The sequence below is a fragment of the Zootoca vivipara genome, chromosome 6 (genome assembly GCF_965207765.1).
Source record: "Zootoca vivipara chromosome 6, rZooViv2.hap1.1, whole genome shotgun sequence".
In the NCBI taxonomy this organism is placed as follows: domain Eukaryota; kingdom Metazoa; phylum Chordata; class Lepidosauria; order Squamata; family Lacertidae; genus Zootoca; species Zootoca vivipara.
This window is the reverse complement of record NC_142589.1, coordinates 4,301,001-4,312,852: the sequence shown is the minus strand read 5'-3', so window position 1 is coordinate 4,312,852 and position 11,852 is coordinate 4,301,001. Positions and strand designations below refer to the sequence as shown.

The following is an 11,852-nucleotide window of genomic DNA, read 5'->3' as shown; positions in this document are numbered from 1 at the left end:
TACCATTTACCATTTTAATTGCTGCTCAACTGCCTTGTTTTCTACAGTATCTCTTATCAGCCGGTAGCCTCTTTGCTATCAGTGCTACAAAGTGCTACATTGTTGGAACTTTCGCTCTTAAGTCTTGGGCTGGCTGGTAGAGATCCTTATTTGCTATACGTACTGCATCACACAGATAGATTCCATTATACTGTACTGGTTTAAATTTAAGAAGCTCCAGTGTAGCAGATTGCTATTAAGTGAGTCCCCACCTGGGAGGAGAGAGAGAGAGAGAGCAGCCCTTCGGAGGAGCTCCCTCCCTCCCTCCCTCACGAACATCCCAGGGCCGGGGAGAGAGGGCTGGGCCAGGGACGCACACACCTCCCTTCCCTCAGACTCCCTCTCACGGAGTTTGGTGGTGGCTGTTGCCCGTCCTTTTCTTTCAGTCAAGAATCCTGCCCCGCAGGGAGCCAGGGAGCAAGAGGGGCACTGCTCCTGACGTAATAAAAACAAGACATTCCCTGAAAATAAGCCACCCAGTGTTTTTTTGAGGGAAAAAAGTTATAAGACGGTGTCTTAAAATGTGAGAAACACGGTAGCCTTTCATCTAGCAAGCCATGCACAGGACTCATGCAAGCTGTGGGGATTTTGCATGATATAATGAAGGGTGGGTAACTTTTAGGCTCTGGCAGACCAGATCTCCCTCTCACTTTGACACTACTCACTTGTCAGTCATCTGTATTAATGACATCATACTGACACTTGTCAAGACAGTGCTTGCCAAACAACCAGCAATGAAGTGCCTGTCATGTTGCTTAAGAAGAGCTTGCTGGATCAGGAATAATCTAGTCCAGCATTCTGTTCTCACAGTGGGCACCCTGCTGCCTATAAGAAACCCTCAAGGACCTGCGCACAAATAATCATGTTATGAGGAAAAACGTTATCCATTTTCTCCCTGCCATGCCTAATTTTACAAACAACTTTCATGTCACCTCTTGCTCACCTTTTCTCTATAAACTAAAGGGTCCCTAATGCTACAACCTTCCCTCACAGGGGAGCTGCTCCATCCCCTTGATCATTTGGGTTACCCTTTTCTGATATTTCCAGCTCTGCAATATCCTAGGTGAGGTGACTGGAACTGCATAAAGTATTCCAAATGTCGCAGAAGAGATTTGCGTAACAGCATTGTGATCCCAGCAGTTTTATTTTCAACTCCTTTCCTAATGAAACCCAGCATGGGATTTCAATTTTTCATGGCTCCCACACACTGGGTCACAAACTTCACTATGCCAGGGTCTCATTCATGGCCAGTCACCTCCAGTTCAGACCCCATGAGTGTATATATATGAAATTAAGATTTTTCTTCTTGACATACATTGCTTCTGCACTTGTTTAGATTGAACTGTGTTTGCCATGGGGGGGGGCATTTGCTCAATTGGGAGGGGTAGAGGTTTTCACACTTAAAAACACACACCACACTCAACAATTTTGTATTGCTAGCAAACTTTGCCATCTCATTGCTCAACTGCTCACCCCTAACTCTACATCTTTCATGAACAAGTTAAAAAGTGCAAGGTCAAATACCAATCATTGGGGGGGGGGCACTCCACTTTCTACACCCCTCCATTCAAAGAACTGCCCATTTATTTCTACAGTGGTACCTCGGTTTACAAACACAATTGGTTCCGGAAGTCTGTACTTAACCTGAAGTGTACTTAACCTGAAGCGAACTTTCCCGTTGAAAGTAATGGAAAGTGGATTAATCCGTTCCAGACAGGTCCGCGGAGTACTTAAACTGAAAATACTCAAACCGAGGCGTACTTATACCGAGGTATGACTGTACTCTCTACTTCCTGTTATTTAACCAAATCCTGATCTACAAGAGAACCTCTTATTCCATTACGGCAAAGCTTAACACAGACCTCTTTGGTGAGGTACCTTGTTGAAAGCTTTCTGAAAATCAAAGTACACAGTGTCAACTAGCTCACATATCTATATACTGCTTCCCACTCTGAAAGAACTTGAGTTGCCTGCAAAACAACCTGGTAGGCCCTATGAAGAAGCCTGGCAAGCCAATATTGGCCCATAAGATGGAGGAATGTCTCTTCCCTCCCACCCCACTTCCCAGGTATTGTAAAAGCCCAAATCTTGCCACAGGAAATGGCAGGAACCAAATCAGGAGAAGAGGCAGGTAAATAAACTGGAGGAGAGGGGGCCAGATGAGGAAAAAAGGGTTAAGGGGAATTCTCTTGATTTATTGGCTGCCTTGCATTTTGAGCTGTTCTGCCTTCAGCTCTTGGCCAGCTCCCCACAAATGCTGCAGGTTCTGGGGCCACAATGCTTTCCCCCAGGCCTGCTTTGCGATGCCCTCCACATGATCACATACTTGTGCAGTGAGGGAAACTACAGCAGGAGAAGTTACTTAATGAAGCCCAACATTTATTATGGATGTGCAACAAGCTTTCGGAAGTGGGGAAGGAAGGAGGGCTGCTGCCTTTCTTGGCCCTGGGGACACCCTGCTCCCTGGCAATTGTGGGAGATTGTGGTTGTCAGCCTTGAGCTGGAAGAAGGCAAGTAGGAAGGAGGGGCAAAGGACATGCCTTTCTCACGTGTACATGGCACCATGCAGATACTCCAGCCGATGTGCCTGCTGTTGCCGCCGCACCTTGGAAAATAAAGGTAAATATGAATGCCCCTGGCTCTATTCGCGACTGACATGTGGCCCCCAGGTGGTTGTCCACAAGAGAATGCAGCACCTCAGGCCAAAAGGTGTACACCTAAGCCCTGCACCTGCCCACAGGGATCCACACTCACCTTGTCCTTCTTGTATTCTTCATATTGTTCATCGTCAGTGGGCAGCTCATGACGGCAGAGAGGACAGGAGTTGGTCTGCGCAAGGAGATTGGAGTTAGCAGCAGCCTCTTGAGAAAAGGGAAATGGGGGGGGGAGCCACCCCAGGTACCAAAGAGGGAATGTCCCTGTTCCAATACTTCACCTTTCCAAGCCAGGGCAGAATACAGCCTTTGTGGAAGATATGCTCGCAGGGCATCTTCCTGACCACCTCTTCCTCCTCAAACTCCAGCAGGCACACCGGACACTTCAGCCCTTTGTCTAACCCCCACAAGTGGTTGGAGAAAGGAAAAGGCAAAAAACAGTTCCACCAAGTTGGCTCTACTCTACTGCAACACAGCATGGTACACCTTTGCAAAGCTCAGAAATCCTGCCAATCCCATATTTACAAGCTTTTTCTTCTAACTGGATTTTTCTACTATAAGATTATTAGTGGATTATTCCTACTTCAAGTGCAAGGAGTGGAGTATACATGATGGAAAAGCTGGGTAACCATGCCGAGCACAAATACTCCACCCTCTAGATGCCAAAGCCTTTGACAGATCCAAGTGTTTTATCCTCACACAAGAGAGTCGTGACATTTTGTGCCAGATTCTTCCTGGAATTGTCACCAATTAGAAAAGGCCCTGCTAACAATAATAATAATTCTGCACCAGAGCTGGTGGAAAACACTGCAGAGAGGCCTTGTGATGTAGTGGTTAGAGTGCTAGACTAGGACCAGGGAGACCAGGGTTCAAATTGCCACTCACCCAATGAAGCTCCCTGAGTGACTCAGCCCAATGTACCTCACAAGGTTGTTGTGAAGATAATATGGAGAGGGGAAGAGTACTGTATATCCCACCTTCAGCTCCTTAGAGGAAAGGTGGGATATAGATGTAATAAACAAAACTTTTTAAAGGTGACCTTTTGAACTTGTCATGACCAAAAAGCAAACCTCGAATATACAAACAGGAAGGCAAGGAAGAAGAGCAGTAGGTGCTCAGCAGGGGCAGGAAAACCGGCAGGCAGGCAAGGAGAGAGATGCACCTTATTGCTTGCTGCTGAGCTTGGAAGTGGGAGCATAGCTGCTACCATTGCAGGTGGAGGTCAACCTACATCTTGCAACTTTCCTCCAGTTCCCCAGGCCACTTTTGTGACTCCCACATGACTCATCTGGCCCATCTCTTCCGCAGAAATTGGGTTGGATGCTTTCAAAGACTGAGAGGTCTTGGAGACATAGACACTCAAATTCTTGTTACTTTCTTTAAATGACTGAGCCGGCTGGGGCTGATGGGAGTTGTAGTCCAAAACACCTAGAGAAGGCTGACCTAGACTGTCTTCTAACCACAGATGAGATATACAAGGCCCAGATTGAAATCTAAACTGTTACCTGCTTGCTGCGGGGTAACAGGCACTGAAGGAAGGCTCTCTATAGCTTGCTTGGCAGCTGGTGGGGGGAGCCGGTGGTCCCAGTCTTCACTCTCCAAGAAGCCCACATCAATCTCCAGGCCATTGAAGAGGGACCTGCATATGATGGAGAAAAAGCTTCCTTGTCCGAGAGCTCGTGATCCAAACTACTAAAGATTGGAAACTCCTTACATACTTTTTGGGTGAAAAAAGAAAATGAACTCATAATATCTGGGTTTGAGGACTGAAGAAAATATTGGTTTATAGAAAGCAGAATTGTTGGGTGCTATTTTGGAATGGATGTTTTGAAGAGTTTTCTATATAGGCCTACAGCTGAGAGACAAAAAATTGAAAGTTTTCCTTTTTTCCTTCTTTTGGTTTGTGCTTTTATTTAGATTAGTTTATCTTTGATAAAAAGATATTTGATATTAACCTTTGCATACGTTTATTCAAATTTTAATTGTGACCCAATTTCCAAAACAAGGTGCTCATTTGAACCCTGGGGGATCTTCTCTGCTTCACTCACTGCAAGCAGCAGAGAAAGAAGAGGTGGGGTTGTTGTTTTACTCTGGAAGGGGAGGGAAATATTTTCCTCAGACTTCTGAGTTGCCGTGAAGGACCTCGGCTGCTCGTTGTGCTTGCTGCGAGTGAGATTGGGCTGTCATGGAGCGTATGGAGGAAAGCGTGGGCACTGCACCTCACAATAAAGCACTGGAGTACCGGATTGCCTTGCACCCTCACAGCATGAATTACAGCTCCCCCATGACCTTTGCAGAGCTGGAGAGCACTGCTTGAGGTCGACCTGGGTAGAAGCTAAGCACAGAAAGCCATACCTTCTCCGCTGAAGGAAGCCTCATAAGCTGATCCAGTAGCAGCAGCTTCCCCAAAAAAACAAAGTGAGGATCATAAACACTGTGTTTTGGATGGACTTTAATTGGACTAAGTTTAGAAGCTGAATTTCTGGAATACAAAAAGGGAGTCCACTCCAGAAGTGGTTGAGATCTGCATGGATAATTGTATGATAGTGTGGAAAGAAGTAAAAAAAAAAAGGACTTGGAAAAGTGGAGGAAGATGCAACTTTCCTTATCAGGAAGAATATCAGCCATCAAAATGAAAATCTTACCTAAGACCAGGGCTTTTTTTTCCAGCTGGAACTCACCTCTTTATTGTGTTTCGGCACCTGTGTAGGGTTGCGGTGCCATTCTCTGGTGGCAGTTTATTATATTTGGCCCCAGCGGTGGGGTGAGTGGGCAAAGAAGAGAAGTCTCCACCCCCCCTTCAACAACTGGGTGCGCCCCCTAAAAAAAGGTCAACAGCAACTCTTTTTCTAGAAAAAAAAGTCCTGCCTAAGATGCTATTTCTTTTCAAAACAATACCAGTAATAAGCAATTTAAGTTGTTTTAAACCAGACATAGGCAAACTTGGCTCTCCAGATGTTTTGGAACTAGAACTCCCATGATCCCTGACCACTGGCCCTGTTAGCTAGGGATCATGGGAGTTGTAGTTCCTAAACATCTGGAGAGCCAAGATTGCCTATGCCTGTTTTAAACAGTGGCAGAGAGACATATCAAGATTCATTTGGCAGCGGAAGAAGGCAAGAGTTAAGTACAAAATTTTAACAGATATAAAAGACAGAGGCGGATTCTTACTACCAGATCTTGGATTGTATTATGAGGTAGCATGTCTATGCTGGTTAACAGAATGGATAGCTCTGGAAGATGTTGGATTATTGGATTTAGAAGGATTTGAAAGACAATATGGTTGGCATGCATATCTATGGGATGATAAAGTAAGAGTACGTAAAGGATTCTTCAAACCACATTATAAGAAGCCTCTGTACAGTATGGATGAGGTATAATAACCTGTTTGAAAGGAATACCCCACTATGGCTCTAGCCCAGGGTCGGCAAGGTTTATCTTGCCTGGGCTGGATCGGTCCCGCGGAGATCCCTCCATGTGTGAGCACATGTCCCTGCGATTTTCGGCGTCTGTGCAGACACAATTTCTGGCACCGCAGAAGTGAGTCCCTGTGTTGTGCCAGTTTAGCGCAGCGCATGGCAGCTTAGTTCGGGGTGGCTCGGCCGTCAAACAACCTCCGTGGGCCACTTCCGGCCCATGGGCCTTAGGTTGGTGACCCCTGCTCTAGCCCATTGAAGCAAGTTCCATGAAGAAAATGAATATGAAAAAGAAATGGGGCACCTACAGAGACATATTAGAGATTGGTGAAGCAGGAGTAATGCTCAAAAAAAGAGGACATTAAGGAATGGATAACAGACTGGTTCCAATTGAGATGTACAAAAATGATAAACGGGAGGAATCTGCTGAACAAAGTTTTAACTTTGAAAGGGGGTTAATGGAGAATTATGAAAAACTAAATTTAAAAAATGTACAAAATCCTGCTGGAATGGGAAACGAAAGATGAACTGCTCAAAGCTGCCATGATACACTGGGCAAGGGATGTAGGACACAACATCAAGATGGCATCATGGGGGGAAACTATGGATGATTAATATGAAATTTGCAGCCTGTTACATCTAAAGAGAACTATCTAAAGATTATCTATAGATGGTACTTGATCCGAAGTAAACTTGCTAAGATGTGTAAAAAAGGTTCTAATATATGCTGGAAGTTCCAAGAGATGGAAGGTACAGTCTTCCACATGTGGCAGGCATGAACAAAGGCTAAAGGATTTTGAATAAGATATTCAAGTTGACGTTTAAAAAAACCGCAAAAAACCCTGAAGCCTTTCTTCTTGGAATAAGGGAATCTGACGTCCCCAAAAAGTCGGTCAGTTTATTTTTATACCCAACAACGGCAGCAAGAATAATATATGTGCAAAAGTTGAAGGACGATGAGATACCAACCGAAGTAGACTGGTAGAATAAATTGACAGAATATGTGGAGTTAGAAAGTTTAACAATGAAAATCAAAGACCAGGAGGAGTCAGTGTTTAGAGAAGAATGGAAGCCTTTCATAGAATATTTGAAGAAATGTAATAATCAGATTTATATGCAAGTAGGATATGAATCGTAAACAGCAGTGAAAAGTAGTTTAGATAATATGGAAGGAGAAAAGTGGGGTGCTAGTTACAATATGCAGCAAACTAAGGGGAAATAAGGAAACTATGGAGGGATGGGGGGGAAGTGCACATTTATTAGAAAAAAACAGTGGAAATTAAAAACGTAATGTCTGCTTGAAAATTCTAAATAAAACATATTTTTTTACAAAGGTTTTCCTCTTTGAGGAGCCTGCTAGATCACACCATCCACCCCATCAGTCCAGCATCCCTTCTCCAGGGGCCAACGGGACGCCCACAGGAAGCCCGCAAACAGGATCCACCTGCAATTCCCAGTAAACTGGTACTGAGGGGCATACTGCCTCCAACAGTAGTGGGAGGATGTAACCATAATGGCTAGTAGCCATTGATAGCCCCTGAGGATACTCCAGGTACCGTATTAGTCACTCTGGACCTTGTTTAAAACCTTCACGTTGGTGGCCATCACTACCTCTTGGGGGAGCAAATTCCATATGCCATGTAGAGAAGCACTTTTTTTGTCTGTCCTCAATCTTCCCCAATCAGCTTCGCAAGCTCTAGTGGAAGAAAAACTTCTCCCTATCTACTTTCACACCATGCATAACCTTATGGACCGGTATCATGTTGCCTCTTACTTACCTTTTCTCTAAACTGTGATCCCCCCCCCCCCGGCCATCTATGTTCATAGAGCATTGCCCCATCTCCTTGATCAGGGGTCAGCCAACTTTTTCAGCAGGGGGCCAGTCCGCTGTCCCTCAGACCTTGTGGGGGGCCGGACTATATTTTGGAAAAAAATATGAACAAATTCCTATGCCCCACAAATAACCCAGATATGCATTTTAAATAAAAGGACACATTCTACTCATATAAAAACATGCTGATTCCTGGACCGTCCGGGGGCCGGATTGAGAAGGCAATTGTGCCGCATCCGGCCCCCGGGCCTTAGTTTGGGGCCCCTGTCCTTGATCATTTTGGTTAGCCCTTTCTGAACAATACCCACCTCTACAATATCCTTTTTGAGGTGAGGTGAACAGAACTGTACACAGTATTCCAAATGCAGCTGTACTATAGATTTCTATAATGACATTATGATAGCAGCAGTTTTATTTTCAATTTCTTTCCTAATGATCCCTAGCATGGAATTTGCCTTTTTCACCACTGCTGCATACCGGACCGACATCTTCATTGAGATCTTGACTATAACCCCAAGGTCTGGTCAGTCCACCTGGTCAGTCACCACCAGTTCACAGCCCATGAGGAAATATGTGATATTTTAAATTTTTTGTGTGTGCATCCCATTACACTTGCTTACACTAAATTGCATATGCCATTTTGCTGCCCATTCAGTTTGGAGAAATCCTTTTAGAGCTCTTCACAATTCCTTTAACCACCCTGAACAATTTGCTATCATCAGCAATCATTGCTATCATTCCATTGCTCACCCCTAACACTAGCACACAGGCCTCATCTTGGGAGGGCTCCACATAATATTAATAATATATTATTCGTACCCCACCCATCCGGCTGGGTTTCCCCAGCCACTCTAAATGGCTTCCAACAAAGATTAAAATACATTAAAATGTCACACATTAAAAACTTCCCTAAACAGGGCTGCCTTCAGATGTTTTCTAAATGTCAGGTGGTTGTTTATCTCTTTGACATCCTTCCACTGGGAGAATTGTCAATTTATTCCTGCTCTCAGCTTCCTGTTTCTTAACCAGTTACTCTCCCCTTGTTCAATAACCGTTAAGATTACTCAAAGGTTGTCAACAGCATTTAGAAATCTAAGCACACATTGAAGTTTGCTTCCCAAACCAGCAGTGGTGCACAATGGATGTAAACAGGTGTGCATACACCGCCGGATAGTGAGGCAGGATTTACCCTTGTGCAAGTCACCCTAGTTCTACTTCAGCAGGACTTGTACTTCTACAGGACTTGTACTTCTACACTCTTTAGTAATGCTCCCCACCAGTTTTCCTAGAAGAGAGATTAAGCCAGTGGTTCTCAAACTTTTTTCAAGGCCACACTTTCAGAATAAAAATTAGCTCGCACCACACCATTTTAAAAAATTGATAAATACATTGGAAAACACAACTAGGATTGTCCACAGTATCACTTGATGCTCTTGCTCTCAGTTTGAAAATATATCAATATTCTGCAAATCATTTTTTAATATATACTATACCATACAATACTGTACTATACCAACATGTTTAAATGTTTCTTTGATTGCCCTAGACACACTTCCCCCCACACTTGCCATCCTCTGCTCCCACACCCTTTGAGAACCACTGCGTTAAGCTAACCAGCCCATAATTTCCAGGATCCTCCCTTGGATCCCTTTTTAATTGGCATTACATTGGCCGTGGTGGTCCAAAAAGATCCTAAGAGGTAAGAAAATACAGCATGATTTTTATCCTGCTCATTCCTCCCTCCAATCCCCCTTTTTGTGAGATGTCTTTGCTGTGCTCCTTAGTTGCCCTGTGAACTAAGCCTAAATACATGAAACTGAAACAAAACCTTATTGTTTCCATGTTTAACACATTTTCAACACAAGGACACAGGAAGCTGCCTTATTCCAAGCCAGATCATTGGCCCGGCTCTTTCATTGCTATCTTCACTGACTGGCAGTAGCTTCCCAAGACTGCAGACAGTGGTCCCTACCAAGCCTACCTTGAGATGCTGGGGATGACGTGTGAGGCCCTAAGCATGCAAAGCAGATGCTCCACCGCCCAGCTCAGACCCTCCCCTTCCCGTTTCTCCTGTGTTGAGTTTTAGACTGTAGGTTCCTTGGGGGCGAGGACCCTGAACGCCAACCACACAATGTAATATAGAAGCAACAACGCAACAGACTCTGAAAACCTTGCCAAGGCCAAGAAGCAGAACCGCAGGGAAGATGTGAGAACGGGACTACTAGTCGTGATGGCGAGGGAGCCTCAGGTTCAGGGGCAGTCTACCTGCAAGTGGGAGTGACCCCCCTAGGCATGTCCCGAGGATGTCTTTAGGCTCTGCCCCGGTAGGGAGGGAGTCACCCGGAACACAACTCCCCCCCCCCAGTCCCCCAAGCAGCCAGAGGTGGAGGGCTCTGCCCCGCTCCGCTCCCAGGGACACCCACCTGGCCAGTTCCAGCAGGGCCTGGCGATGCGGCTCCTCCGGGGGCCTGGAGCCCGGCTCGCAGTCGTGCTCCTCGAAGTAGGAAGCCATGGCGGCCAGAGCGAGTCGCGGGTCGGAGGGCGGCTCCGCGCCTCCAGCGCCTCCTGCTCCGCCTCCGCCCGTGACTCGGCTCCTTTCGAAGCCAACCACGGTCACGGGCGAGACGCCCCGCCGCTGCGCGCTCATTGGCCCAAGGCCGTGGGCAGCCGCCAATCAGGGCGGGCGGCGAGACGCGGGGATTCGGTGCGTCGGAAGGGCGCGCTGCTGGGGGCGCGCATCCTCGCCGCCCGGCGCCTCGGAAGTCGCCCGCTGCTGCCTATTTGTGCAATAAGTCGACGGGACTTTGCAGCAGGCAGCGCAGGGTGATTCCGAAGGGAGGTTTAGGGAGAAGGAAGCGGGCAGCCGGTCTTTGGGCATTTCCCAGCTTTGCTTTGCTTTTGCAGGCCAAGCGCTTGCAGAGCCACGGCTTTGAGTTTTTACATTCCTTTCTCTCAAGCAAAGGTGAAGTTTCTTGCTCAGGGGAGGGAGGGACAGGCTGCTTTTTAAAAGATGAATCCCCTCCGAAACTCCAGGCACTTTAAATATGCATTTAGGTTCGGAAAGCGGGTGGTCAGCAGAGGGTGATGAAGCCTTCCTCATGTGCCTGCCTCCTCTAGATGGTTTGGACTACATCTCCCATACAGCTGTGCAAGCTGGGGGCCTATGAAAATCCAAAACGTGTTGAAAGCACCTGGTAACATGGACGCAGACAGGCTTTATGATGGGGGCAAGCTTCATGTTGGGAAGCGGGCAGAATCTCACAAAGGCTCTTTTAAACACTGAACATCATTGGCTCAGGGAAGTGGGAGGCATTAGACCAGGCATGCCCAAAATCCGGTTCGGGGGCCTAATCTGGCCTGCCGGTCAGTTTAATCTGGCCCCTGTGGCAGTCTACTTCAATCCTAAAAAACTTCCTAAAACAACTTCAATCCTAAAAAAGAAGGTCAACAACTTTGGTTGGCCCCTTAGTCGGCCCCCACGGCCCTTCACTTCATCAAATCTGGCCCTCTTTGGAAAAGGTTTGGACACCATTGCATTAGACAGTTGTGAGGCAGACAATTAACATTTCTCTGTCCACCATTGTGTGCTTTATAACTGCTTCTGCATTCCTGACATCTTAGAGAAAAAGTATAGTTTGCCAACCCTACTTTGAAAGGAGGAATTCGCACAAAAACACAACATGTGCATGTTAATGACACTAAAGTAATAATAAAAGTCAGTTCTGTCCAGAGCTGAAGAAACTGCATAGAGGACTATGCTGCAATGGCCATCTGTTTGAGGGCTTTTAACAAGATTAAATGGCTACATTCTGTCTCCAGTTGCACTCAGGCCCTGCTTCCCATCTGGCTGGGCCACCTTGAGAATGGGACGCTGGGCCAGCCGGGTCTTCATATTTTCTTAAATCACAGCAC

General features: G+C 46.2%; 1 protein-coding gene across 1 annotated transcript; it reads right to left on the bottom strand.

The window, feature by feature from the left end:
* Nucleotides 1–2,397: 2,397 nt before the first annotated feature.
* RNF181 (ring finger protein 181) lies at nt 2,398–10,464 on the bottom strand. The gene is made up of 5 exons (XM_035117913.3): nt 10,364–10,464; nt 4,199–4,332; nt 2,975–3,090; nt 2,794–2,868; nt 2,398–2,644 (listed from the first exon to the last, which is right to left on the bottom strand). Exons 1-5 carry the CDS (start codon nt 10,450–10,452, stop codon nt 2,585–2,587), a joined length of 474 nt encoding a protein of 157 aa, XP_034973804.1. The 5' UTR covers nt 10,453–10,464; the 3' UTR covers nt 2,398–2,584.
* Nucleotides 10,465–11,852: the final 1,388 nt, after the last annotated feature.